General features: G+C 41.1%; 1 protein-coding gene across 1 annotated transcript in view; it reads right to left on the bottom strand.

Moving 5' to 3' along the window:
* Positions 1–235: 235 nt before the first annotated feature.
* The window catches only part of pknox2 (pbx/knotted 1 homeobox 2), a 122,933-nt gene continuing 95,193 nt past the window's right edge, over positions 236–27,975 (bottom strand). Inside the window, exons 6-16 of the mRNA XM_075486516.1 lie at positions 25,015–25,200; positions 23,975–24,110; positions 21,690–21,787; positions 15,775–15,894; positions 15,461–15,537; positions 12,468–12,646; positions 11,626–11,900; positions 6,902–7,118; positions 3,341–3,483; positions 2,826–3,040; positions 236–2,417 (exon numbers count right to left, since the gene is read on the bottom strand). Coding sequence (XP_075342631.1) covers positions 1,574–2,417; positions 2,826–3,040; positions 3,341–3,483; positions 6,902–7,118; positions 11,626–11,900; positions 12,468–12,646; positions 15,461–15,537; positions 15,775–15,894; positions 21,690–21,787; positions 23,975–24,110; positions 25,015–25,200 — 2,490 coding nt within the window. The 3' untranslated portion in view covers positions 236–1,573. The remainder of the gene's footprint in view (positions 2,418–2,825; positions 3,041–3,340; positions 3,484–6,901; positions 7,119–11,625; positions 11,901–12,467; positions 12,647–15,460; positions 15,538–15,774; positions 15,895–21,689; positions 21,788–23,974; positions 24,111–25,014; positions 25,201–27,975) is intronic.

Here is a 27,975-nt window from a genome sequence, read left to right as displayed (position 1 = left end):
ACCATTCCTTTAAGGGATTTTGACCACAGACCTGACTTCCCTCTTGTAAATGTGAGCATACAGTTCAGCACTATGAACAGAATTTAGAGACACGCTTGTAGTGAGATTTGCAGAGGATGCCAATGACAGGAAAAGCCTGTTTAACAGTATTAATTTATTTGGAATACATAGAATACAGATTTTCATCATACACAAAAACAAACAAACGTACATATAAAAAAAAAAAACTCAATGTACTGGCGGCCAAGTTCTCCTCTCAGGTTGTCAAATACTGCTAGTTTGCCAGGACTTCACTGACATCTCTGAGTTACGCACGAGATGTCTTTTAGCATTGGTTTTCCTGAATGACAAAAGAAAAATGGTCAGACATTATGGTAGCATCAGCATTTTCCATCATTTGTGCATTGACACAAGATCCCGATCAACATAAGACAAGGGCTTTTTCATCTCTGAGTTATGCTCAGTGAATAACACAGGAACACTTTAACGGAACACCTCCTTTCACATAAACATGAGTTAAGGCTAGAGAACCGTCATGATTCGGGCTAAAATACACTGTTTTGACAACGCGACTGCACCTTCGTTGATACCATTTTTACAATTCACATATAGTTACTCTCGCCTGCTAACATGATTTTAGGCCGTTTTGTCCCGTATGAATTAAAGACCAAAGGCTGTCTTCTGATTTTATTTGTGATGAGGAGAGGAGTCCTGACAAAGCGGCAGTATGTGATGCTGTTGGAGTGAGAATAAAATAGAAGCAAACAGCAACAACAACAAAAAAAAGCAAGTACATAATTTATAATATTCAGTAACCTCTTATTAAACGAATGCACAATAGAAGTCACAGAAAATGACAGAAAAATCCACAGCTGTTGCAGGACATGATTTTAGTCTCTTGACATGCAGCTCATGCTGCGTAATCTGAGATAAGAATGTCTGTTTCTCACATGCCTACAAATAGTTTTCTGGCAGCGTAACTGCAACGGTCACTGTCATTTCAATACTTTCATTTGACACATGGCCTTCCTTCATAGAAATACACCACAGAGAGAGTGGCACAGCTACAGGTGCCCGGCAGCAGAAAACTGAAAAATCCATATCAACTGACATTTCCAGTCAGAACACGTTTTCCCTGTAATTCTAAAAGAGGCTTTTGTGTGTGTATGTATGTGTCTTCAGAACCCAGAAACCCAATTGTTGTCATACCTCCCCACCCCTCATTGCTATCACATTGATTCAGTCCGTTGAAGGCCTAGTAATGACTAAATGGTGCAGTCTCCTTCAACTCATGGTACCCCTGGTGGTTTGGCTCTGTGAAGAGACAGAGAGGGCAGTTAGGGCATGGAAGTACCACAAATCTATCTCTTCTACATAAACCAGGGATTTGAAAGACTCTTTTAGAAATATAGGTCCCTCAATTTCAGAAAAAAAAAGAAGAAAAAAAACTATTGTGGATTCACTACTTAAAGTTGCAAATGTTTCTTCAACTGATACCTCAAGTCTTCCTAAATTTAACCTTATTCTGTAAGAAGGGGGCACAGCTAATATACCAGTATGCATAGTTTGGATGTCACTGAATGATTTTCTGTACATCCCAAATGATGAAAATGAAAATAGCCACGAGAAGAATGCGTTTGAGTGTGTAGATAAGTGTTGTGGTACCCAGAGTCATATTTTCCTCCACCAGAGGCTTCTTCTCACTGCAGTTCACCACTCTCCCCTGTGCTGCTCCCAGAATGGTCATGATATCCACCAAGTTGAGCTTCCCCTCCTCCTTGGCCTCCCCGATTTCCTCTGCGAGCTCCATTGCGGCCTCTTCACGCTCCTCCATTTCTTCTTGAGTCAGCATTGTATGTAAGCCCTGCCCTGCAGTGGCGTTGCCCACTTGTGGTGGCGCAAGAGAGCACAACGCCCTCACCTGCCCGTAGGACTTCAAATGAGATACGTTGGCTCGCAAAAAGAGCAGGAGGACGTTTAGGTCATTCAGTGGACAGCCCAGCCTTCGACGGTTGAGGAGATCCAGGGCTGGGAGGACCTCGTAGACAGAGATGAAGGTGGTGTCCCAAACAAAGAGTCGAATGAGGCTAAACAGGACAATGGGCGCCAACAGGACATAGATGGCACCGTTGGCCACACTTATCACCTGAAAGACCAACTGTCCAATCATCTTGCACTGAACTAGTTCTGGAATCCAGGTCTGATCCCGCAGAATACCAGTGCGGACGAAGCAGCTGAACTCATCCTGCAGGAAGGCGGAGAGGTGGAAGTAAGCCAGATAGAGGCAGGCGGAAGTCATGAAGATCAGAAGGAGGAAGCCCCGCAAGAAAAGCATGCTAACCAGGAAGTAAGAGTTCTGTTTGCACTGCATGTATCTCTCCAGAAGGGGGTACTCAAAGTATCGCTTCCTTTTGGCCCTGCAATTGGACATGAAGGAGAAAGTAGGCACTAAGTTTATTTTCATACAGTTGGGCGTCTCCAAACACAATCACAGTCTTCTACTTTAGGTTACAAGGAGCTGCCCTCCGTCACACCAACAATGCTGTGGTTAAGACTCCAGGCTATTTAAAGGGTAGGTTCAAATGGAGAAGTTTCGTAATTTTACTCTCTGAAAACACATTTTCCCTTTTTTAAGTGACACAATAAAATCTTTATTTGCCAGTGCAACAACAGTTACTTTGTAAACATTAAGTCAACCAGGCTTCCTCTCGCCTGCGCATGATCGAACTCTCATGAGGCTGGGATGTGGGGGTCTATTATCAGATAGGGCGCTGTAAAAAACAATTCATATTTGTACTATGAGCCAATTGTCATAGGACTCTTACCTCTGAAGTTCAGCCTGAAATGTAAGTGGATTCTTAGTATTCTGTCGCATATCCAAAATGCTTTGGGCCAATCGGATCGAGCGGTTGTATGACTTGTCCAGTTCGTCAATTATAAACAGCAGGTCTGAGCCAAGTGTGGGCATGACAAGCTGGCGCCAGATTAGAGCCGGCAGGTACATCAGGACGGCCATGGCCAGGAGAGAGTAGGGAAACATCTGAAAGGAAAATGAGAGAAAAATGGCACAAAGGAGAATACATAAGGAGGAATGACAAAAAACAAAGTGGCAGGAAAGAGTTGAAAGAAGCAGAGAATGTTGGTATAAATGATAGCTTTGCAAGCCAATGTTACAAATGAGGCTCTGAATATTTGGCAAATGTTTCCGGAAAATAAAATCCCTAATAAAAATATACGGTGACACTTTCAGCTGAGGTTTGCCAAGTGACACTGGGGAGAAAAAAAGTTTTTCACTCTGGGTGGGCATAACAAGTAAAGGGATCAGAGACTTTACACTCACTTTGTGTACCCAGAGAGAGCGCTCCTCAAAGTTCCCATCACTGTCAAACTCATGATGCATGAGAGAGTCCCAGCAGTACGTGTCTACATAGCTGGCCTGCTTGGCGGTGAAATTGGTGGGCGTGAAGCAGCTGATCTGAGGCCCTGAAAAATAAAGTAAATCAAATCTGTAGCTGTAACATCGTCTGCAAATATGGGGAATTGCTGTCTGCAATTTCCACTGATCTTACAGTATAATTTGCCTGGGAGCCATCTCCTATGACTTGATAACTCTTGAACATAAATTAACACATCACTCAGCGCTGGAGGTCCATTACCAGACACATAGATCCAAGCTTGTACATGCCCTTTTCCTTCCAGTCATACAGACACAGCACTGGAGAAATCATATGTTTCCAAATGGCAACCTGGCATTTAGAACCCATAGCTGCGTCCATTCCAATTTTTCTCTTCTCTACCCGTATATTTAGTTCACCTTGATATTACCACATATGGTCCAACCACTTAAATACACTCTACACTCATATGTCATTTACTGAGGGTGCTCCACCCTTTAACAGTGGGTTTGGGATGGGGCACACCCTCGTTGTGTCCCACCTACTTCAGCGCAGAGGTTGTGAGACATTCCTCACCCTCATCCTCCACAGCTGCCCAGCTCCGCTGCAAGTAGAAACATCGAGCCACTAATTTACTGTCAGGATGTGATTTCTCCCGACTGTCAGCCTTCTTATTATAGGCAAGATGGTCCAATTATCCTATAGGCGTGTACTGTATGTGCGAGGAGTTAATCAGCCACATTTCAACACATAAACATTATTGATAGTGACACCTATAACATAATTATAGAAGCTGAGATAATGATGAAATATAATCATTTACATCTCCATCTATGAATGTATTTAAAGAGACGACGGTACGGCTTGTATTTTTAGACTGACACTGAAGTCAAAGAAAACATATAGTTGGTCATGTTCGTTTCTATTTTTAAAAGCAGGGGCAGTGAGTAATGTCTTCTCTCCTTTGTCTGGTTCTTGTGCGCACTTTATTTTAAGGACAGTCAAAAACACAGTCGATAAACTTTTCAGAGGCCACACTTCTTTTTGTTTGAGGCACAAACTTGGAAGTGGCAGGAATGTGTTGGGGATTGAGGTTGTCATACAGTCTCTGCCATTACAACATCTTTAAGAACTCATTCTCACCAAAAAACATGTAATAGCTGTCGTCTCCAAAAGATACCGTAGTGGGTAGAAGTCATGACATGGCAACAAATTCCCTGCGCTGTCATATTGTGCAGGGCAGCGTTCCTGTGACTTGATAGGGAAACCGATGCATCGCACAGTGAAATATTTAGGCCCTACAAATGGATCATTTTCTAACCATAAGCATGTATTTTGTCCCATCTAAACCTAACTATGTGGTTTTAAATCAAAACTCTTACTTGACTTTAGCTTGTCAGGTTCGTATATCTATTAGTTGTACTTGTAGCCAACCCTACTATTTAAGCACTAAAACTTACAGTGCTATAACAACTACGTGCCAAATTAGCTTAAACAACCACAGCCACAACTAAAGCTGCGTGGAAGCGCACAACTTATGATCACGCTGACATTACAGGCTACACAGGCACCATTACTACCAGAACTACTTCTAATACAATCTACCTTTCACCACTGTTTCCACCCAACTACTACAATTACTATACTTGTATACCATTGCTTCTATTACTACTGTTAAGGACACCAACTGAAGATGTTTATTATCCAATCAAAGGAGAGAAGACATCAGCCAATCTTTCTCCCACCACAGTCCAGTAATTCGCCCTGATAAAGGAGCCTGTGTTGAGCAGGAAAATGCTCTGAGCACTTGTTCATGCATGTTCCCTCGTTTTTATTTGCCTGGTTTTACAGCTAATCAATCAAACATAACAATATAAAAACATACTAACTATGGACAGCACCAAGCTTCTTCTTTTTTTTTTCTTTTTATACTTATAAAGGTTTTGAGAAATCAGGTCTCTGTGTGGCAAAGCAAGTAGTATATTTTGTTTATAGCCAAATGAGAAAAGATGTTAATCTCATTTTCCACCTTAATAATGAGAGCCACACAGTCAGTTTAATATTATAACCTTTGTATAAAAGTTTAATAAATGGAGAAATTCTTTAGTTTCTATGGCTAACTCTTTAAATTTACCTACATATTGGCTGCTGTAAGTCTATTGCATGTGCGTTTCTGTGCTGCCTCTTGGTCAGGACACAAGATTTTCCATCTTAAAAATCTCATTTACAGAAAAAATAAACTTGAAATTAATTGACCAAATAAAACTAACCGGGAACATAGTATGTCTACTGTAGCCGTGGGAATCCACTACTTATTGTTTGCTTGTGAGAGGACGTGTGGGCATATGTGTTGCCAGATCGCTCTTAATATGAAACAACAGCTCATGCCTTTTCGTGAAATCTAAATGTTCTCCCCTTCAGCTTCTCACTCCTCTGAGCCATTTGGCAAAGAGAGGGAGCTGAAATTTCTGCAACTGCTCCCATCGCTTTCTCCCAATCCCCAATTAACTTTGGCAGATCGTCCCCACATTTGCGCCTTGTACAAGAATTCTTGGCTCAGAGAGCAGGTGCAAGTAAACCAGACTCCACACAGCAGTGCAATCAAGCACTGTTATGAAACTGACAACCCAGCAGATAGGCAGCCAGGATCCATAAGATGAGCAGCGCACTCCGCCACCACACCATGTCCTCCACCCCCCCCCCCCCCCCCCCCCCCTGGTTAATCAACACATCCTCTCATTTGACTCAAATAGAGGGGAACTGCCACAGAAGAACTCTGCCTTGTAATTACAGTGTGCCAGCGTTAGGGAACGGTGCTCTCAATCATCCCCTGTGGTAATTAGCATCAGGAGCATCAGGCTGATTGCAGACCAACGAAGACGTTTACCTCAAAGTCAAGGGACTCGGTGTCTTAACAATAGACTTGCATAATATTGAACTTGGCATGTATATTTTGGATTGCCAGCTGTGCTTTTTCTGGTTTTGGAATGACTGTCAACACACAGGCTATAACATTGTTTCATATATTGTCTTTTTTTTTCCTGGTGTAGAAGTTTTCAGATGACTAAGACCCTGAATGTTTCTCTTTCAGCATAAAGACATGATCACTTGCCTTATTTTCACTCAGTTCTGAAATAAAACACATTCGGGCTGACAGCAACCGACTATAGCTGAGTTTTCCTTTTTTTTTTTTTTTAATGACTACGAATCAAACTTGATGAGCTTTGAAAATAATCAGGGTCTTTATTTTGATATGTTTCATGTTGCTCCTTAACGCAGTTTTTTTCTAAATGCAGTTTAGCAAGTAAATGATAAGGGATTCAAAGGCAAACGCTACATGATGCCTGCACAGCGTTGCCGAAACAAAGATTACAAAGCCAAAACGCCAGCATGGAGGAAAATAAAAGCACTCGTGAATATAGGATATGATTACGGGTAAAAGAAAATGAAATACAAAACAAATTTCCTGCTGATTAAAAGCAGCATAGAGGCAGAGAGTTGCTCACCCAGTGAGATCTCGCGGGCGAAGGCCATGCACACCAGCATCAGTGGGAGGCCAACAGACACATACTTGATGACCTTGTCCAAAGGAAGCTCCAGTTCCAGGTGGGTCATCCTGTATATCCCCGAGCTGTCTTGCAGCAGGGCATCAGATAGCATGGCCTTGGCCGCTGCCTGAGCAATGGACATTGTAAATACCTGCCAGTGATAAAAAGAAAAAAGAAAAAAAAAGGTTTATTTATTTAGGACACAATGCAGGAGAAAAGATAGCAAAGGAGGATAGCGTGTTCTCTCTGTGCTGAAAGCGCATATAATACTGTTGACCTTCATCACACTTATCTTATCTTCAGTTATACTTCACTATATTTTATTGAATGCTTGTAAATCTGTAGTTATAACAGAAAACCAGAAGTTTAAACATATGATGAAAGCTATAGTCTCCTTACCTTGAGTCTTCCAGTTTTCTATACTGATACGATTGGTTTGCTGAGCCAAAGCGTCTCTCTAAAGGACTGCCCAGTGTCGGCAAGCTCTTTAAGTATTCAGGGAGTTCCTTACTAAATGAGAGGTTGGATTTGGGCTGGACCAGGCCGAGCCGGGTCTGGCTGTAATTACAGAGAACTCATCTGGGAGCATGTAGGCGCCCAGATGGCACCGACTACAGAAGACCTCCAGTACTCAGCAGTGGGCCTTGCAGCAATGTGTGTGTATATGTGTGTGTTGGTGAGCTGTAACTGCGCTGTGAAGCACGCTGGCGAGGGCCCACTTCAAACAAGCGAACCATTGCCAGTGGCTTTTTCAGCCCCTGTCATTCTGATTCTATATTTTACAGCACTTCAACCTCAGAGCAACAGCACTGCTCCTGAACCATACAAGCAGGCATGTTTCTGACTACACGCATTTATGACAAATCTAACAGAGAGGAAAGTACAGTTTGAGGGTATTTGACACAGAGGGAAGAACATTGGTGATCTGAATGGATCTGATGTAATGTTACTTTCTGCGATTAAGTGTGGTGACATGTTTGTCAGTAGGCTACTACAGATATTTTGTTGAAGTAACTCTCCACTCTTGCAGGAAACTGGTCAGTCTAGACAAACATATTTGATTACTAAATTTGAAGTGCCATAAAACGATTGTTGCCATTTCGTTTCCCAAACAAAAGCGTAAGTACAGGAGGCTATGTGACATTTTTAGAGAAAATTCTGGTAGGAGTACAGGTGGAGGCCGGACCCACCAGAAGTGACCAGAATGCTAAAACTGCTTTACGTTAAAGAGCACTCAAACGTATTGTATTCAAATTGACAAAGAGTCCAAAAACAATACATGACAAGCGATGACTGGAAAAACCCAAAGTTAGCCAAACTAAACATGCTAGCTAGCCAGCTCATAGCTAACAGCTGGGAACCACTAACTAATTCTAAGCCAAAGTTAGGACAGGTGTCATAATTTTGAAACGCAAAGTAATTATTTTTTATGTCAACATTCCTTTTAATTGAGAAATGACAGCAGTGGATTAACCCTAACCCTAACAAAGTAAAAGAATAGAGTGAAGAAGCACAATATGCGACGTGTGGATACATCCTCACAGGTGCACAGCATGGTCCGCCCAATCTTGTAATAGCTGCATTTGTTTACAGAGCAAAACCATTCCACTGTCATAGTGCTGTCCCAACTTGTTACATGTTGACATTTGATCAAGAGCCCGCCGCATCGGTTTTGAATGCAGGGGGTACCTCTGAGTGTGCAGGGCTTCCCAAGCTGGAACCCAACAGTTGCAGTGAGCGCTGCCACCACATTGTGTGGAAAATGCAGGCTTTTTGCAATAAATTGAAATTTATTATGTATTTGAACATCAGACCATTGTGTATCAAACTACTTTAAGTAACATTACCCAAGTACTTTCACTGCTTAACTTTAACCAACTGCATGAAAATTTTTATCTTTTGACCAAGCTCTAGTCTTACCCACCTAACTGGGGCTCTCACCACCACGTGACAAGGTCACAGACTCCTCTGCACATCTGACATGCTGCACGGAAGCTCTTCTGGAGTTGTAATTGATGAAATGATGTGATTTCTTAGTCTGTAGTGACAAAGCATCAGCGAGTGAGGAGTTAGGTAAGAAAATGTGTTGAAAAGGGGCTGACAAATTGTGAGACGGGAACATTTTATGTTCTCGATTACATTCTTGTAAAGTGGTTATGAATAGCTGCATGCTAACATTTAAACTTTTGAACTATGGCCACTTTTAGAGACATCCAACAGCCAACATGCTTATATTTGGATTGTGGGAGAAAACTGGAGAGCGAAAACAAAAGCGGATCTAACCCTGTATGCATGGTGTCAAGACGGCAAAAAGAAACCGCAGGTTACAGCAACATCCTGATTCTGAACACCAATCCTCTTATTTACCGAACAGTGCTCTCAACATTCAGACAAAGCAACAGGCTTCTCTGCACATCCGACATGCAACACATAAAGTCCTTATGGAATTGTAATCAATAAAATGATGTGAATTCAAAGTCTAAAGGGAGTTTTCTTTCGTAACAATTGAATAGAAATGGCAGATTTTGAGCCCACATGCAAACACTGTTTCCTAACAGTGTAACAGGTACCTGAATCCACTCACTACCCTGCTACGCCAAGCGGGTCATGTATGGCCACTACAGTTCACATTCTTTCAAGCAGAAATTCTGCAAGAAGGAGGAGAATGTAACAAAGGTGGGAGATATAAAATATTCAATCCTTACATTTACAATTAGTCTTTTTGTAGGTCTGCAGAAAAAGTACGAGAGAACAGTTCATCATGTACAAGCCCCGTAAGAAAAAAGCGGAACAGGAAGCAGAACCCACACTTCAGAAAACTGTGATCCAAAGCTTTGCTGTTATTCTCACTGGCTTTGTAGACAGGCAAGAGTTTGGGTGGGCATGTTACAGCGATTTAGATTACGAGCTACATAAATGATGGGAAAATGAAGACCATGTTGGTTAAACCAAAAAAATCAAATGAAGAACTTCAATAAATCAAAAGTACCTTTAAATGTTTTAATTAATAAAATTGGTCTATTGAAACACAATAGATTTTGACAACGATGTGTACAAATGAAATAGAAATATCCACCCTAGTCAGTCACTTGCTCTGGAAGATCCGTTTAAAAAAAAAAAAAAAAAAAAGGCAATTGAGAAAAGAATATTCATGAGCAACATACTTCACAATGAACAGGACATTCAATATAACATGAGTTTTTTTTTTTCTTTTTTTTTTAGACTTTTTCACATTGGAAATGAGTGATTCCGTTCGTGTGTTCCAGACGAAACGGAGAGCTCAAACTGATACACAATTTTCTCCAAAAGCATTAAAAGAAAACGGAACGAGAGATTTTAGTACTTTGTTCTTCTTGTTTTCCTCAAAAATGTCCTACGCTTGAAAAAACCCCAAAAAGACTCGTCATCCACTCCAAAGTCGCCTCTCTGTGTGTTTCCTCTCAGTGTCGAGTCTGTAGTGACAAGGTCACAAAAATACACGGGCTGTTTTCAGAAAAAGTCAATAGTTGGAGTCACGTACATATGTACATGGCTACAACTTACTTTGACAGCCTTAATCAGAAACTGTCAAATTGTTCCTTGGGCTACTCTCTGAGGGCGTGCACACACGCACGCACGCACGCACACGCAACTGAATAAATATGCAAACCTTCAACACCAGAATGCAAACATAGGAAAATCCAATATACATAACTATATGTGCAGTCAGTTTTTTTTTGTTTGTTTTGTTTTAATTTTGTTTTGCTCACAGTAAAAGAAAAAAAAATCCAAACTAAGATAGTCATGCTCGAAAAAAGATTTGCTGCAGCAGTGAATCGAGTGCTTCGCTCCTTAAGGAAGAAACACGTCGTACGAGTGTGCTGTTCAACCTGAGAACCTATGAGACTTTTTAAAAGGTGTGAATGATTCCAGCGTCACTTCTGCATCGCATTACACAACCCTCCCCTTCTTCCTCTTGGCTATTCACACTTATTTCAGGGAAAGCGAAATGACACATTAGCTGAAAAGTAAAAGTGTGGACTGTCAGTTGAAAATAAAGAGTTCTTTCGGTTATGAGAAAGGAACTGTTCAAACTAAACAAAAAACCTGCAGCCCTTTTTGTTTGTAATTTCAGGTGCTAAGCTATTACATTCGATTGAGTAGCTGTTTCCACCTACCATCAAAAATTCTTACTGTGCAAAGATTATAAGGTTTTTGATGTGTGACACTACTCTTCATTGTCCTGTGCAGCATTTCATTGTTTCCCCCCAAAATGTCCTTTCTCTGGAAGCCTCCAACAAAGACGGAAATGGTTTTAAAAATGCCCTTCATTTAAAACTGACAGTTTTCTTTTCAACCTTTCATTTCCTGTGCCATTTCTTTCCAGAAACAGTAATCGCTGTAGAGTACAAAAAAAAAAAAAAAAGTGCTAATATCCAGATATTTCAATAGCTCACGGCATGGAAACATACTGTGATAAAATGCAACAACACAAATTCATCAATAAACTAATATTTCGTCCTCTACAATCGTGATGTGGATGGTAAATGGTTCTGATAGGCTCCGCAGAAAAATCTCTGATGAAGATCTAATATTCTCAGGAGTCATTCAGCATCAGAGCTGTGCTAGTTGAATGGGAACGGGGCCTTTTTAAGACGACAGCTAAGGTCAAAATTCATGCAGCCCCTCTCCCTGTAAGATTACTCCAGTTCCTCTCTGGGCTCCATGTTTAGATCTCTCCTTCCAGCTCCCCTGCTCAACAGTTGCCTTCCCCTGTCATGCTCCTCCTCTCCTTCCTCCTCTTCTTCTTCCTCCTCCATCCCTTCTTCCTCTTCCTCCTCCTCCTCCTCCTCGTCCTCCTCCTCGTCCTCCTCCTCTGTGCCATCCATGGAGTCATCGGCTCCCAGCATGGCTTGCTGCATGGCCAGGGTGGCTGAGTCTGAGGACAGCGACTGCAGGCTGTCCATACTCAGTGGGTCTGTGACACAGTACAGTGACATTACTGTCGAGCATTATCCAGACATGAGTCACACGATAGAGCCAATTTATTTAGTTCAAATAATAAATGTGAGCAATATTTATCACGGACAATATATTTTGCTTCCTCACGTTGTTCTGTCTTTATCTAACCAGCTGAAGTGCAGAGGTAGCAGGTAATAAATTACACCCAGCAACTTAAATCCATAATCCACTCTGTGCCAAGGCATTAAAAAACTAGACTGTTTCCTTGGTGACAGAAAAGTGAAACCCATTTTTCTTTATCGAGCCTGTTCTCAAGAGACTTGAAACTAGTTCTAGAAACAAGCTTAGACTCAGCTTGTTTCCTGTGGGACACGTCTTTTTCTTTTTTGGAATATTGTCATCTTTTCCCATGACTTTTGCTATAAAGTCACATAAAGAAAAAGGGGGGCAACAGTGCCATCTAGTGGCTTAGATTCAAACCTACATGATCGGAGTTCTTCACTGCTAATTTCTCTTCTTTGGGACCTTGAAAAATAAGCTGGGGTGTGTTTGTGTGTGTTGGGGAATTTCACTGTTGGCCTACTTTCTGAGTTGTTTCCTGTCTGAGATCTGTGCGTCTGCAGTACTCCAGCCACAATGGAGTCCGGCCAAAAGCGCTGTGTCGGACGGTGCTGGGACTTCATTTTCTTCGCTTTTGGAGCTGGGTCTGGATTGCTGGCGTCCAACATAGGCTGGAGGATACGCCGACGAGCATTGATGAACCTGTAAGGACAAGACAGGGAAGATGGATGAGGTGCCAGACCCATAATTTTAGAAAAAATTACACAACCCTAAAAAAAGTTTCTACCTCCGAGAGTAAACAAAAAGGAAGATGCACATCAGTGTGAGTTTCAACCCAGATGGCAGACACATCTGGGCTACTATTAAGAGCTTAAAAGCTCAGCTATGGGACTGGGAAGTGTTACGTGGGCCAGATGTGTTCCAAAAGTAAAGAGTTGGGCCTAACTTGAGTTATGGCATATCTTGTATTGGCAACGTGGGGCCAAAATACATGGGCAGAACCAGGGGTTGGCCCCTGCTGAAATCTGACCGGCCTCTGAGATGACCCGGTTCGGTCACTGGTGGCTTGATTCTTTACAGATGAGTAAAAGTTAATGGAGTCGAGCGCTAAATATTTCTTATAAGTGTAGTGGTGCTGTGCTTACATCTTGTGGGGAATAAGATAAAGGAAACAAATTCAACTTAGATGTTTACAAAAAGAGTGTTTATAAGTGAGAAGCGTGCCGTATTAACTCTTGACTAAGAAAAGAATTGTGCCTTGACTATGGATATATATTTCGGCCCCTCATTTTTAAATGTGGCCACTGTATAGTCCCCGACTTTCGAAATTCTTACATCCGCCACTCCCAAATGTCATCAGATGGGTTACAGCTAGTGTTGTGAGGGCCAGACGTTGCCCAAAGGCTCAAAGAAAATGCAGATTTGGGCCATGTCTGGTAGATACGTGGATATGATCAGGCGGCACCACTTCACTTGTCCTGAGTCGACACCATTGGACCATAAAAGACTGAGGATGTGGGCCGAATTTAGGCCAAATATTATTTTCTATCTGGAAACTCAAGCCAGAGGTTTGGAGGTGTGTGTGCTTCTGCAATTCAAGGCAGCATGGGGCAGACAAACAGTATATCAGGCAGGGGGGCCAGAATATTGTAGCTCACCGGTTGTATACAGTCCTCTGTATTATGTAGTATTGGAACAGCAAGGCAAATTCCCTTGTTTTTGTTGTTCACTGAAGACATTTGGGTTTAAGACAAGAGTTCAGAATGTCAGCTTTTATTTCCTGGTATTTACATCTAGATGCGTTAAACAACTTAGGATATATCACCATTTGTATTACACCACAGCATTTTTAGGTGAGCAAAAGTAAAGGAACAAATAATCTTAAAGTAAATAACATTTAATATTTGGTGGCATAACCCTTGATTGCAATAACAGACTCAAGCCTGCGACCCATCGACATCACCAAACTGTTACATTCTTCCTTTGTGATGCTATTCCAGGCTTTTACCACAGCTTCTTTCAGTTCTTGTTTGTTTCGGGGGGTTTCCCCCTTCAGTCTCCTCTTCAGGAGGTGAAATGCATGCTCTATCGGGTTACGGTCAGGTGATTGACTTGGCCAGTCTAAAACCTTCCAGTTTTTCCCCCTGATAAAGTCCTTTGTTTTATTGGCAGTGTGCTTTGGGTCATTGTCCTGCTGCATGATAAAATTCCTCCCGATTAGTTTGGATGCATTTCTCCATAAATTGGCAGACAAAATGTTTCTGTACACTTCGGAATTCATTCTGCTGCTACCATCATCAGTTACATCATCAATAAATATTAATGAGCCTGTTCCAGAAGCGGCCATGCATGCCCAAGCCATGACATTACCTCCACCATGCTTCAGGATCATAAGCAGTTCCTTTCTTTCTCCACACTTTGGCCTTTCCATCACTTTGGTAGAGATTAATCTTGGTCTCATCAGTCCATAAGATTGTGTTCCAGAACTTTTGCGGCTCATCTCTGTACTGTTTTGCAAATTTCAATCTGGCCTTCCGACTCTTACTGCTGATGAGTGGTTTGCATCTTGTGGTATGGCCTCTATATTTCTGCTCTCTGAGTCTTCTTCGAACAGTGGATTGTGATACCTTCACCCCTGAGGTCGTTGGTGATGTCACTTACTGATGTTTTGGGGTTTTTCTTTACAGCTCTCACAATATTTCTGTCATCAACTACTGTTGTTTTCCTTGGCCAACCTGTTCGACGTCTGTTGCTCAGTACACCAGTAGTTTCTTTCTTTTTCAGGACATTCCAAATTGTTGTGCTTGCTATGCCCAATGTTTGTCCAATGGCTCTGATTGATTTTCCTTATTTTCTCAGCTTCAAAATGGCTTGCTTTTCTCCCATAGACAGCTCTCTGGTCTTCATGTTGGTTTATCCTCTTTAACAAGAAATTCAGTCTTTATAGGTTTAAACATGCAGAGCTATTTAATGTTTGAATAATCAACCTTAAAGGCAACACCAGGTCAACAAGAAACACCTGTCAGTCACATGTTCCAATAGTTTTGCTCACTTGAAAAATGAGTGGGTTCAAACAAAGGGTGGTATGTCCTGAGTTGTTTAACACATCTAGATGTAAATACCAGGAAATAAAAGCTGACATTCTGAACTCTTGTCTCATACTCATCTTTTGATCTTAAACCCAAATGTCTTCAGTGAACAACAAAAACAAGGGAATTTGCCTTGCTGTTCCAATACTTTTGGAGGGGACTGTATAACAAGACCTTCAGGAAGGGTGATGCTATGTAGTCTCAGGTGTACTTGATGTACATGACCAGGAGATGGAGTCAAAGTGTCAGCAATACACTGAGGAGCTCCAGTGAATTCAAGCAATATAAGCAAAGCCTCCACTTGTATGTCCCCTACGGTAAGTTGAATCAGTGTCTTTCTGCTCTACATGTGCACATCTGGACTTTGGAGCACATTTCTGTCTTCTAAAGGAGCACGTATTGGGCTGTTAGGGTTACAGCATCTTACCAGTTGTTCACTTGCAAAAGGGTGAGACTCGTCTGTGCTGCAATCTGCCTCTTCTCGTCTTCTGTTGGGTATGGATGCTGAAAGAAGGAAGAGCCACCATCACAGCTTTTTTTTTTTTGCCCTTTTTCTTCGTAGCTTGAAGTCACAGAAAGCATTTGACTGCTAATGTTTCAACACTGAAAACTCCAGCTCTCTGTCCTCGTGTCCCCGTTTCCTTATCATCCTCTCTTTCTCTGTTTCCTTCGCTGCCAAATCAAAACAATTCTCTTGACAAGGCTGACAAATTATTATTTTAAAGCTCCCTCTCCGCTCACCATGAGATGCTGGAAGAGCCAGGAGCGCATGATGTTGGTGGCGTGTTTGGGCAGAACCCCTCTCTTATTCTTGGACTTCTTGTCTTCGCTGTCCAACAGAGACGATAGGTCCACATTTACCTTTACAAAAGACATGAGAGGGGGAGAGGAGCGAATGGGTTAGTTATTGTTGCCACGGAAACAAAGGGAGACTACCATTTACCTCTCGTTTTTTCTTTGGCAAGGGCACCAACGCCTTCTGAAGTGTCACCATGGAAACTGAATTTGAGTAATGATACTTAAAATATAAAAAAGCAGCACACTCGACGAATCTGTAGTCTGTTCGGTGTCTTACGTTAGGAGCTGGAAGAGCTGAGGGTCGAATTTCACAGTGTGCCACAGAATAAGTAAAAAAAAAAGATAAAAAAAAAAAATCAGAATGGCACTTGACTTGGTTTATTCATTTGTGTTGACCCAAGCCTGTCTTTGTGCTCAGAAAGAAGTCATTATTCAGATGTTACTGTTTGGAGTGCAAGTGCTGGAGGAAGAGAATCTTGGCAGCTTTGACAGCCTGTGGTGTGCTTGTGTGTGTGTCCATGGTCTGCCTCAGAGAATGTCTACCTAGTTCGCTATTCTTTGTCATTATCAAAAAAAGGTAACAACTTATTTACTTAAGGATGTCCAAAGAGTAGGCTGGTAATATTCAGTATATGAGCAAAAAACTAAGGAACCCATTCAGATCTAGAGCTGTCTTAAACTTGAGGGGTTTCTTTAATTTTTTACTCTTTTAACTCCTGGTTTTCTTTCTCAGTCTCTAAAGAAATGAGAAACATGAAGAAAAAAAACAGATTTGAAACATTAGGCTTTCTAACTTTATTGTCAAGAACCAACTTTGCCCAAATGTTTATTAATATCTTTATTCAAAAAGTCGTTGCGACATGTGTGTCGCTCAAAGCTCGAAAGGTAGACTTAAAACACATCTTTTCCGGTCGTGATAACTACAAATACTGTGTGTATCCAAATCCCGACAAATCCTCCTCCTTCGGTACCATTAACACCACCCAGTGGCCACAAACACATACTGTACAAGGGCATCAGATGTACGTCAATGCGCCTGAAAATACAACAGTCTCAGTTTTAAAGAAACACATCTTTTAGCAAGTAGAAAAAAATGTGAATCTTGAAAAGTGAATCTTGCTATAAAATCATATTTGTGGGGCAGCAGGATCCTGCGTGTCTTGTTCTCCTCGTAATGCCCCAATAAAAAGAGACCGTGTCAGATTTGATCATTTTCGTGGAGATGGATGACAGGTTGCAACTGTTCCATTTAAAGAGATGTCATATTTAATGTGGAAAAAAAAATCTCTAAGTTAGAAGTCAACTATCCGAAGAAAGTATGGATCAGAACATATGACATGAAAAAAAAAAAAACCTTGAGAACTATTGCTCAAACCCATTTCTAAAAGATTACAAGATAGTCTGGCTCCTTGAAAGCAAAATATAATGAAATTATACCAAAATGAATATCTCAGACTGGATCAACACACCCAGATAATGCAGTTGGAAGATTAATTTCTCCTGCACGAATACCTTTAATGGGGCTCAAAGTAGCCTTGGCACTCTCAACAGTTGACGCGGCAGTAAAAGAAGAAGGGGATACACGGAAAAAGAAGTCAGCAACAACTGAGAATAAAAACAACTGATGGGGTGTATATCATGTGTTAGAAGAAAAAGCATACAGCACATAGGAAATTACAGATTTGTAAAGACGTCCAACTCAACCTTGGTCCTAATTTGCCTCCAGCTAAATTCCTTTCTCTTTGAGGTATTAGAACAACCAGAAAAAGCCTGTGACTAACAAGCTGCAAAAGGGCATATCAACATAATACTTATCAAAGTAGACTCGTGCATGTTTCTATCAATAAACCAATTCCCCTTCCGTGTTTGTAAGATGCCACAAGGACACTCGCCTCATTAAATAGCTCAGCCGAGCTTTAACCGTAGCTCGACTTAACTGTGCATGGAAATGTACCGATTGTAAGATCCCCCATCTAAAAAAAGAAGAAGTGTGTGTTTTTCTTAGGGGGAGAAGATGAATTACAATGAGGTTTCTGTGGAAGCACTCTCTGCTAAGAGCTTTACTTAATTTTTACTGACTGCGTATAAATAAGAAATACATCATTTATTGCAAATAATATGGAAAAGATCTTTCTTTTTAATGTCTGTGTATCAAGATTTTTTTTTTTCCAATAAAGGTATTCTTATGTGTCGGGTAAAATACAAAATGTTCCTCTTCAGAAGAAGGGGAGCAGTATGAAAATTTCATGTTCATGAGTATGCAGAACAAAGTGCATGAATAAGTAAAAAACACAAGTGTGCTAAAGGATATAAAAATGATTACGTTTACACAGAGCAAACCAGGAGAGAGAGTCCACAAACAGACAACTCTGCACGCAGCCACACACATAGAACCACCCTTAAACCACAAGGTGCTACTAAAAACACATCCTTACGTGGTCAGATTCCCCCTCGTACAACCCACACAAAACAAGACTCATTTCAGTTGCAGCTGGGCGTCACTTGGATAACCCTTCTCTTATCCCCTTTCAGCCCTGGGAGGCAATGCGTTCCGGGGCAAAGCGAGGTTGAATTAATTGGCAGCACCGAGCACGAGAATGTGATTACTTAGGGCTTGCCGGCAAAGTAGCTACAGGGCTGTTGTTCAATTCCCAGTACAAATGTAGCCGCCTGCTTTGGCTTGGTTGACGATACTCAGAAGAACCCTCTCTGACTGTCAAAAGCACTGACTTGCATGAAACTAAACTCCACTTAATGTCAGCACTGCTGCACATAGGGGGTTGTTGCTCCCAGTTTTTTATATATATCTACAGTCTTGGTAATATTTGAGCCCATCATGGCCTGACAATGAATGACCTGAACAGTCATAATTAATTCACGTATTTCCTGTAACAACAGTTGTATTCTATAGATAGCAGCAATTTTGGAATATATATCAATCACGCTATTATCATAACAAATGCCACAGCCAATGACAGATGGGCATTTCACAAGGAAATTGAATTCCTGTGTGTTCTTACGTTGAGCAAACTCACATGCCAGCATATTGTGTCTTCTCACCATTTGTTGGCGTCTCAGTCCATTGTTTTGACTGTCTTTTAAAGACTGAGCACCAATTATCCAAATCCGACTCCTTGTTCTTCCGTCACATAAGACAAAACAAAGAGATCCTGTGTCCCGTGCACAGGCGGAAACAAGGGCCCACCTGACGACAGCCGCTGTTTTGAATGCCCAACGTTCTCTCCAAACAATATCAAGCTTTAACAAAACAGTTACATACAGTGATCCGCCAGAACATTAGAGTAAAGTGAACAACACTGACCCTTCTATAACAACATTGGTGCGGATGTTACTTTGTGTCACTTACACCCACAGAAGGGTAACTACCAACATGCGGCAATTCTTTGTACACCAGAAAGTGATGGTCATGGGGGTACCCTGTGCATTCAAAACTGAAGCAAAGGGCTTTTGACCAAGGCTAAGATTGTAACCGGGTTTTCAAATTCCTCAGTTCATAATCTGACTGAATGTCCCTGTGATGGGACAGAACAACGCTGATCCAGAGACTCCACACTGTTACTTTCAGGGTGCGAAAACTCTGCTGCCAGTGACACACGGCCGGAGACAACAGGACACTCTCTGAGGTGCTTCATCAGGTCAGAGCTGCTTACTCTGCTACAAAGTTTGGGCTGAGGGCTTTCATGTTGTGATGAATTCGCTTGGCCGTCTAAGCAACTGAAAAATAGGAGAAAAAAAATTTATTTTTTCCCTCAAACTGCGCTACTTGCAAGAACACTGAAAAATAAAAGGAAAAGTTACTTTTTTTGTGAACTGTCTTCAACCCACAGAATATGAACACGGTATTGTATTTGGCAACTCAAAAAATGAATAAACTACACATTCACATGTCAATGTCATTCATACATATTGTGTTTCATTAATTTACAAGAAAACTGCCTCTGGAATGGAAAGCCATTTGATGTTTTCATTTTATGTTTGTTAAAGGTGAAATATTGTGCCTTTTTATCCCCCTTTTCAACAAGTTGTCTTATTGAGATGAACGAGACGGGCTTTAGTTAAAATACCTGATGGTTTAAGCATGGTGGCCCTTGTCTAACCCTGCTGAAACAGCTCTGCTGGCAGCACTCTGTTTGGTGGGTAGTAGACTGAGCAATGTGAAAAATGAAGTCCACCCGATGGATCAATAGCTTGTAGAACCTTTAGCAGCAATAACTTGCTTATTTTCTGTATGATGTTATCAGTTTCTCACATTACTGTGGAGGATTTCTGGCCCACTCCTCTTCGGAATGGTGCTACAATTCATCTAGGTTTGCAAACAAACAAAAGCAAGCCCAGATCATCAGCCCTCCTCCACTGTGCTTGACAGCTGGTATGAGGTGTTTGTGCTGATATGCTGTGTTTGCTTTTCTCCAAACGTCTTGCTATGCATTATGACCAAACATCTCCACTTTGGTCTGGTCTGTCCAAAGGACATTGTTCCAGAAGTCTTGTGGTTTGTTCAGATGTAACTTTGCAAACCTTAGCTGTGCTGCCATGTTCTTTTTAGAGAGAAGAGGCTTTCTCCTGCAACCCTTCCAAACGAGCCATACTTGTTCAGTCTTTTTCTAATTGTGCTGTCATGAACTTTAACATTTAACATGCTAACTGAGGCCTGTAGAGTCTGAGATGAAGCTCTTGGGTTTTTGACCTTGGGATGAACTTGTTGGGACGTCCACTCCTGGGAAGATTGACAGCTGTCTTGAATGTTTTCCACTCGTGAATAATCTTTCTCTCTGTGGAATGATGGACTCTAAATAGTTTGGAAATGGTCTTATAACCCTTCCTAGATTGATGGGCAGCAACAATTGCTTCTCTAAAATCATTGCTGATGTCTTTCCTCCTTGGCACCGTGTTAACACACACCTGAATGCTCCAGACCAGAAAACTGACAAATCTTTTGCTTTTATAGAGGTGCTCACACTTACTGATGATCAGTTAATCAGTGCATTTGATTAGCAGCACCTGGCAGCTCTTAATCCTCTTATTTCCTGTGGAAGCAATAAAGGTGTTATTTAGTTTTTCACACGATGCTTCTGCATTTTGGCAGAGTTTATGCTAAATATAAAATGTCATAGTGTAATGCGTCATTTGTTTTGCTTCTTTTAATTATGTCCTAATGTATAAAACCTTATGAATGAATGAAAAAGGCTGCATATTCTTTTGTATTATTGTATGAGGAGGAGAGGAACACTGAGCTTCCACTGTATCCTAAAGCATCTCCAGCCTGTGTCATAAAAAAATCCAATTCCAGGCCTTTATGTGGGTTTGATGGCTCTAAAGGCCTTCATGGAAAGGAGATGTTGGTCATATATTCCTGCCCATAATAATTCTTCAGTACTTTACTTGCTTGTTCCTTTTTTTTTTTTTGCCATTTCATAGTGTGTTGCACTTTACCAGTTTGTCAAAGGTTTGTGGAATCGTAAGAAACAAAATGCCAGAGTGAGAATCTTCTGTAGCAATAATGTAATTTATTTACTGCATAAAAATATATATATATATATATATATATATATATAGATATATATGTCTCTGAATGAAGCGAGTCTAGAATTGACTTTCATCTGGAGCTGAACCTGACAGGATCGTAAAGGCTCCCTAAATATCAGGGGAATAAACAATTTCCATTTTGTTTAGCAGCAGGGGGCTGCGTTCAGACAGAGATGATGAAAAGAACCTGGGAGGGGGAGTGGGGTTGCTCTGTGAAATGTAAAGACCCTTCTTTAAATAATAAAACAGTGAAACAGTGGGTAGGGAAAGCATATGAGTTGGCCAAATCATCACCGTTCACATGGCGTTACCTGTGAGTTCTGAATCTGGATGGTTCCTGGCGGTAGTGCCTGCGTTAACACTTGCCCTTGCGATGTCACCATGGCAACTGGCTGGTACAGGGTCCCACCTGAGGGGATAATTTGCCGGCATGAGTATCAAGTGGCCTCAACGTCTACTGAAAGCCACATCCCGCACCACAATCAGAGGCTTATTAACTACTTGTCAGCCTTGCAATTGAAAAAAAAACAACAACAACAAAAAACACTGCAAACAAGAAACTAAATGATTAAATTCAAGGTGTATTAATGCCATTTACCCTGACAAAACAAGAACAAAGAGGAATGTCTTTTTGCTCTTGGCTTAATTAGCCTTGATCAAGCCACTCTTATTACAGTCTGTTTGAGCTCTTCAGCGTGTAGTGATCAAAGGCAGAGACATCGATTTATTTGGGGTTAAAAGGAATTTCCAGAGGGCAGGATTAACATTTCACTGTACAGGCTTGACATTATATGAAGCAAGCATCAAGCTAAGCCCTCACACAAGCACACACAGACACAAAAGTTATGGCTGATATCAAAGACATGCTAATAATTCTGATTCTTTTCTTTCATTATAAGCTTGTGTGTACGCCGCCTTAACAAGAAATAAATCACCACCTGGATTTAATCGGGCAAATAATCTGGGGTTGCTTCAGGTGGTGAAGTCTCGGTCCAACTATGTTATGGGCCAAACTATAGATTCTACCAAAACCAGATTTTTTTTCTCCTTCCCTGACAGTACGAGCAAATTCCAAGATGACAATATGCCAGAATTCATTGCGCTAAAAAAAAAAAAAAAAACGGGTGAATCTGTGCTGTAATCAAAGCTAAAGGTGGACCAACAAATGATTCGAGTGAGACTTTTTTCTTTGGCCAGGTGGTGTTTTTGATCACAAGGATTTGTGAAGCAACATCATGGTAAATACTCAAATCAATACAAATAGTGTCAGCTTCGATGCGGAGTAACAGCAGAATTTTGAGTGTCAATGTAAATTTCATCACATAAGTCTTCTGTTTCAGAATCTTTTACAGTAAAAAAATCTGAAAATATAATAAGATAAATCAGAGAAAATTAAAAAGTACTTCCTCAAGTATTACCACTTTTTATAAACTGGTGTGTTAAGCTTGGGGCTAAGACTTCATTAAAGGGCCTCCCTGTGCTTTGAACAATAGGAAAGCATATATAGATCCGTATTGAAAGTGTATGAGTCTAGAAAGTGAGTACTTTATGTCCAAAGCTGTAGATCTAGTTCAGATAGTCTCCAACCCTGCTTTGAAAAACGGCATTGCACTACAGTGAAAATAAGTCCAAAGCTGTGGATCGTTGTCAAATTTCTAATATATTTTTGCTTTATTTTGAATGATAAATGACAGCACTGTGACAGAAAGGGCAAAAGGTAATCCCAGTCAACATGAGGGGCCCATATGGATTATAATTGGGTTGGGAAATTGGCCACAAATGGGATTGTATACAGGCTCTATATTGACCCCATGTAAATTGCACACCTGACTGGGCTTGGTTGGCCAAAGTGGGTCCCAGATAAGATGCCCATTCATTGCCCATGTAATACCCATGACCAATGTGGGTAATCCACATGGAGCCAGTACAGAATTGGTGAACAATCAATCTCATTGGGGCCTGTTTTTTTTAGTCCATTTATAACCCACATGGTTGAAATTGCAAAACATTTGATGATATCTCCCTTTTAATGTTTAGCAGACATGACAGGGTTTACGGAATATATCACCGTAAACCGGAATATTAGTCTAATATTAGTCATGGGTATTAGAGGGGCTAATGGAAAGGTAAGCCCTTGTCGCACATGGACTGCGGTTCTGAAATGCTCTGGAGGGAAAGCGAGTGAGAACAAGAATGTATGCATAATACGTCCTGGACTTCCAACGCTCAAGTAAAATGTCTGGAAGATCAGCAAGTGAGACAGCTAATCTTGCTGAGTCGCAGCTAATCTTTCGAAGCACTTGCTGCATATGTGCGAGTGTGTGTGCTGACTCAAGTGACTGAAGGCTGGCTCAATGATGAGGACTGCTCTGGACTCCCTGAAGCTGATTATGCAAAGAGAAATGTGGCAAAAGCTGCTCAATATAAAGTCTTATGGATAGCATAGTTATTTCATGATGTCATCGTGTGACGTAAACTTGCATTCCTCGATTTATAGTTCAGAAAATCCCTTATGCTGCTTTGTAAGATGACATTGCACTAAAGTGAAAATGAGATTTTTGATTATTGTAATATCTGTTTGCAATCCCATGCTTACCTGATACCACTTGCGAGTTGATGGTAGTCATGGCGACGTTGCCCTGTTGCAGGCCTCCAGCGGGCACCACAATTCCTGAAGGGTTAATGGAGCTGGAGACAGAGGTCATGGATGGAGAGGAGGTCTGAATTAGTTCCTGGGGGAATCACAGAAGGAAACACTGGTGAGCAACTGTTTACTGCGAGTGAAAAAACTCAAAGACTAATCTAATATGTACAAAGTGAGCGAGGCATTTTGAGATTCTATAAAAAATATTTGCTCATCTTGAAATTGACGGTAGCACCAAAAAATTTGGCACAGGAGCATCAAAAGGCAGGACAAGTAAGTGGTACTAAAAAGAAACAGCTGGAGGAACACGTTGCAACTAATTAGGTTTAATTGGCAAGAGGTCAGTAACATGACTGGGCATAAAAAGAGTACCCTTGAGAGGCAGTGTCTCTCAGAAGTAAAGATGAGCACAGGTTTAGCAATACTGTGTCCTTAAATTATGAGGCAATTTCAGAATAATGTTCTTCAATGTAAACCTTGAATATTTCATAATCTACAGTACATAAAATCATCAAAAGATTCAGATAATCTGGAGACATGCCTCTGCATAAGAAACATGGCTGAAAATCAATATTGGATGCCCATGATCTTCAGGCCCTCAGGCAGCACTGCATTAAAAACAGACATGGGTCTGTCCTGCAAATCACTGCATGGGCTGTTGTCAGCGCACAGTTTAAAAGCCTGCATCTCTGATGGTATGGAGGTGAATTAGCGCCTATGGAACTGGCAACTTGCACATCTGGAAAGGCTCCATCAATGCTGAAAAGGATATGTAGGTTTTACAGGAACAAAAGAAACTCCATCAACTGGTCTCCTCGGGTCCCAGATGTGAAGAGAGGGAAATATTTTTCGATTGTTGCTGCTTTCAAATTCAATATGAGCTCTTTTTTTCCCCCATGAAATAGTTGTTAGTTGAACATTTGATACATATGGAATTTGAGTAGTGTTCAATGGGAAGAAACTGTAAGGTCCACATTTTTCCCATGGCTTACCTGCTGCATGCTGAGACTGGTGTGTGACGGAGAGTAGGGTCCTCCGAGGTCGTTACGGAGAAGGTTGTCGCTGTGCATCTTGGTCTTGAGGCAGGTGATGTAGCGGTTGCAGAAATCCTTACAGAGCTCATTGACTTTCTCTAACTCCAGCAAATGGATCCGCAACACCTGGATGGCCTTCACCATCTGAGAGTGACAAAGGTAAGTCGTGAAACAGATCATATTCATAATTCATTTATCCACAACAGAAAAATTAAGAACAGACAGCAGACAAACATCCCTTAAATGTTTACCTTCAAAGGGTATTTCATGTTTCATGGGAAACAAGAATGTCAGTCTGCATGTATACTATCACATTTACAATTATGTATTTAGCAGACGCCTTTATCCAAGGCAACTTACGAGGAAAAAGCAGAATTAACAATCGAGCATAAATTAAGAAAAATAACACTGGGAGGCTCTAGTTTACATCCATATTTACATTTTTCCAATTAAAGGGGATTCTACCTCATCTGAGTTGAGGATCTAAGGATAGACAATGTTGTTTTCTGTACCGACTGTGAGGCCCCCTGAGGCCAATTGTATATATGTGTGTGTAGAGATGAAAATAAAACTTGCACAACTTCTCTTTGGTAAGCTTTGTTGTTTGTGAATTTGTGCTCATTGAAATAAAAAAGGAAAAAAAAAATCATATTTTTGTTCACATGCTTAGCCAATACAGCTGATTCTTGACAGGGTTGTGGCCAAGGCAGTAAATAATGCTTCAAAGTTGGGTGTTTCCGCTTCACACAGACCATCAACCATTACAGCACAGATGAGTCAACAAAGTTTCAAAGTGGTCACCCACGATATTATGCCACCACAGCAGCTACTTTTACACGCCTGCATTCTTGGCACAAAGTCGAGCTCGATTACAGTGCGTATTGGACCCCTCGTTTTTTGATTTTCATGGAAAGGATCTTCAGTTGAGTCGGGGAGAGGAGGGTGTTTGATTCGGGAACCTCAGGGTTGCATCTTATTTTTACAGATGATGTGGTTTTGCTGGGTTTTTTTCAAAGCCAAGACCCTAGCACTAGAGTGGTTTGCAGAGTAGCGTGAAGCAGCCAGGATGAAAGTTTTTAAAGCTGAGTCCATGGTTCTCAGCTGGAAAATGGTGCTCTCTCTCGGTCAGAGAAGAGTCTGATTGGGGCTTCACCAACAGTAATGAGGGCCCTGCGCCCATCTGTTATTGTGAAGAAGGAGGCGAGCCAAAAGCGAAGCTTTTGGGTTTACTGTTCCATATTCCTTTGAAGGGGAAAACCCCTGGGGCAGAACCAGAACTTGCTGCAGGGATTACATATCCCATGACTGGGAATGCCTTAGAATCACCCAGGAGGGACTGGAGAGTGTTGCTGGGGAGAGGGATGTCTGGGTTTCCCTCCTAGACCTATTGCCTCTCCAAACAACTTCTAACAAACTTTATAGAGCAGTTTTTTTCTTTTTCCTATCAGTTGGTTCAAACATGGAATCAGGGTTTATCCAAGAGACTAGCCTCCCCACAGCAGCTCAAAACAGGTCCATGGGTAAGGTTAAGTGGAGAGGAATGTTTGTTAGTTAACTATTATTATTTATGAAAGAATAACTTGAATGTTTGTAATATGGTTGAGGAGATCAGATACAACTAGACCGTTTCCCAAAAGTCAGAAACCAATAAATACCAATGACAGACCACTGATCTATTTTATGTAGTCAGGATATAGCTCATTTGCTCAGTGTGTTTGTGATTAAATGACACTATCATGTTCCTTCAGGCTTCCAGGAATAAAAAAAAAAAACCTAAGCAAATATTAAGGGCTAACATGAATCCATGAAATATCAGTAATTTTCTTTTGTGTTTTCACCTTTTCTTTTAAAACCCTATATCGCTGAATCAGCTGAGCAGGAGCAGTGTGTTCCACCCTGCCTGACCGCCCTGAAACGCCAGCCCTTTTCACAGTGGTTGTGGTATTCAAGCATTAAAAAAAAAAAAAAGTCTCATTGTGCCCACGCTATGCCCCTTAGGTAGCTCAGGCCAAACAGATCTGTTAGCACTCTTTCTCATTCTATATACTTGATTTAATATATTCTTTTGCTGTCGTTTTCAGTGAAATCAATACTCCACTGCTACCTGCAGATTGCTTATGTGCTGTCATTCTTTTGATCTTTTAAGCGTGTATGTATGCGTCTTCTGCTTTTGCTCTTTTAAGGCACTTTGACTGAATAGCGCTCTATAAACAAAGTTGAAGTTGGAAGTACTTTTCAAACAGGGCAGAGAGTAGTTTCTCACTTCTGCAGGCCTGTGGTAAAACAAACGTAACAATCAGACACGAAAAATAGAACTGTGATGAGGCTTCCTCAGTTACATGTTGAGATCTGGAGATAGGAAGTGACACGCCGCCTTTCTTTTTTTCTTTCAGATCAAGGCTAAGATAGCATTACTGGGGTCTCTCCACTGAAAGTCTGCAGGAGCTGGAGATGAGTGCCACAGTGAAGCAATCAAATGAAAGATGATTTATTGGCTAATGAGATAATACAGGTGGATTAAAAGTTTGGCGTATTTGGCTCTTTAGTGTCCTTAGCAAAGGATGTCTTTAGTCTTCTTAGAGCCAAAGACAAACCAATAAAGGTGTAATCTTTAACAACTCAAAATGAAAACATTTTGCAGTGGGCTCAAAAAGTTGGTTTGTTGTGCACGCCAATTAACCAATACATTTAAGCTGAAACGAGCTCTGAACTGCATCTCAAGGCCTTGATCAGTGAATGGAAACTGTGGGAAACCTGGAAAAAAGTCAGTCTATAGATGCCTCAGTCCTTTTATACTTAGATTAGGAATAAACCCCCAGAAAAAAAGTGTAAAAGAGCCATTAGAACAATATACAAAGCCCTAGGTTTTGTGTTGTGAACAAAAGCCTTATTGTTTGTTCTCAAAATTAGTTTAGAATA

The sequence above is a fragment of the Odontesthes bonariensis genome, chromosome 16, assembly GCF_027942865.1.
Source record: "Odontesthes bonariensis isolate fOdoBon6 chromosome 16, fOdoBon6.hap1, whole genome shotgun sequence".
Lineage (NCBI taxonomy): Eukaryota > Metazoa > Chordata > Actinopteri > Atheriniformes > Atherinopsidae > Odontesthes > Odontesthes bonariensis.
Note: the sequence above shows the minus strand (reverse complement) of the source record. Positions and strands in the feature narration are given on the sequence as shown.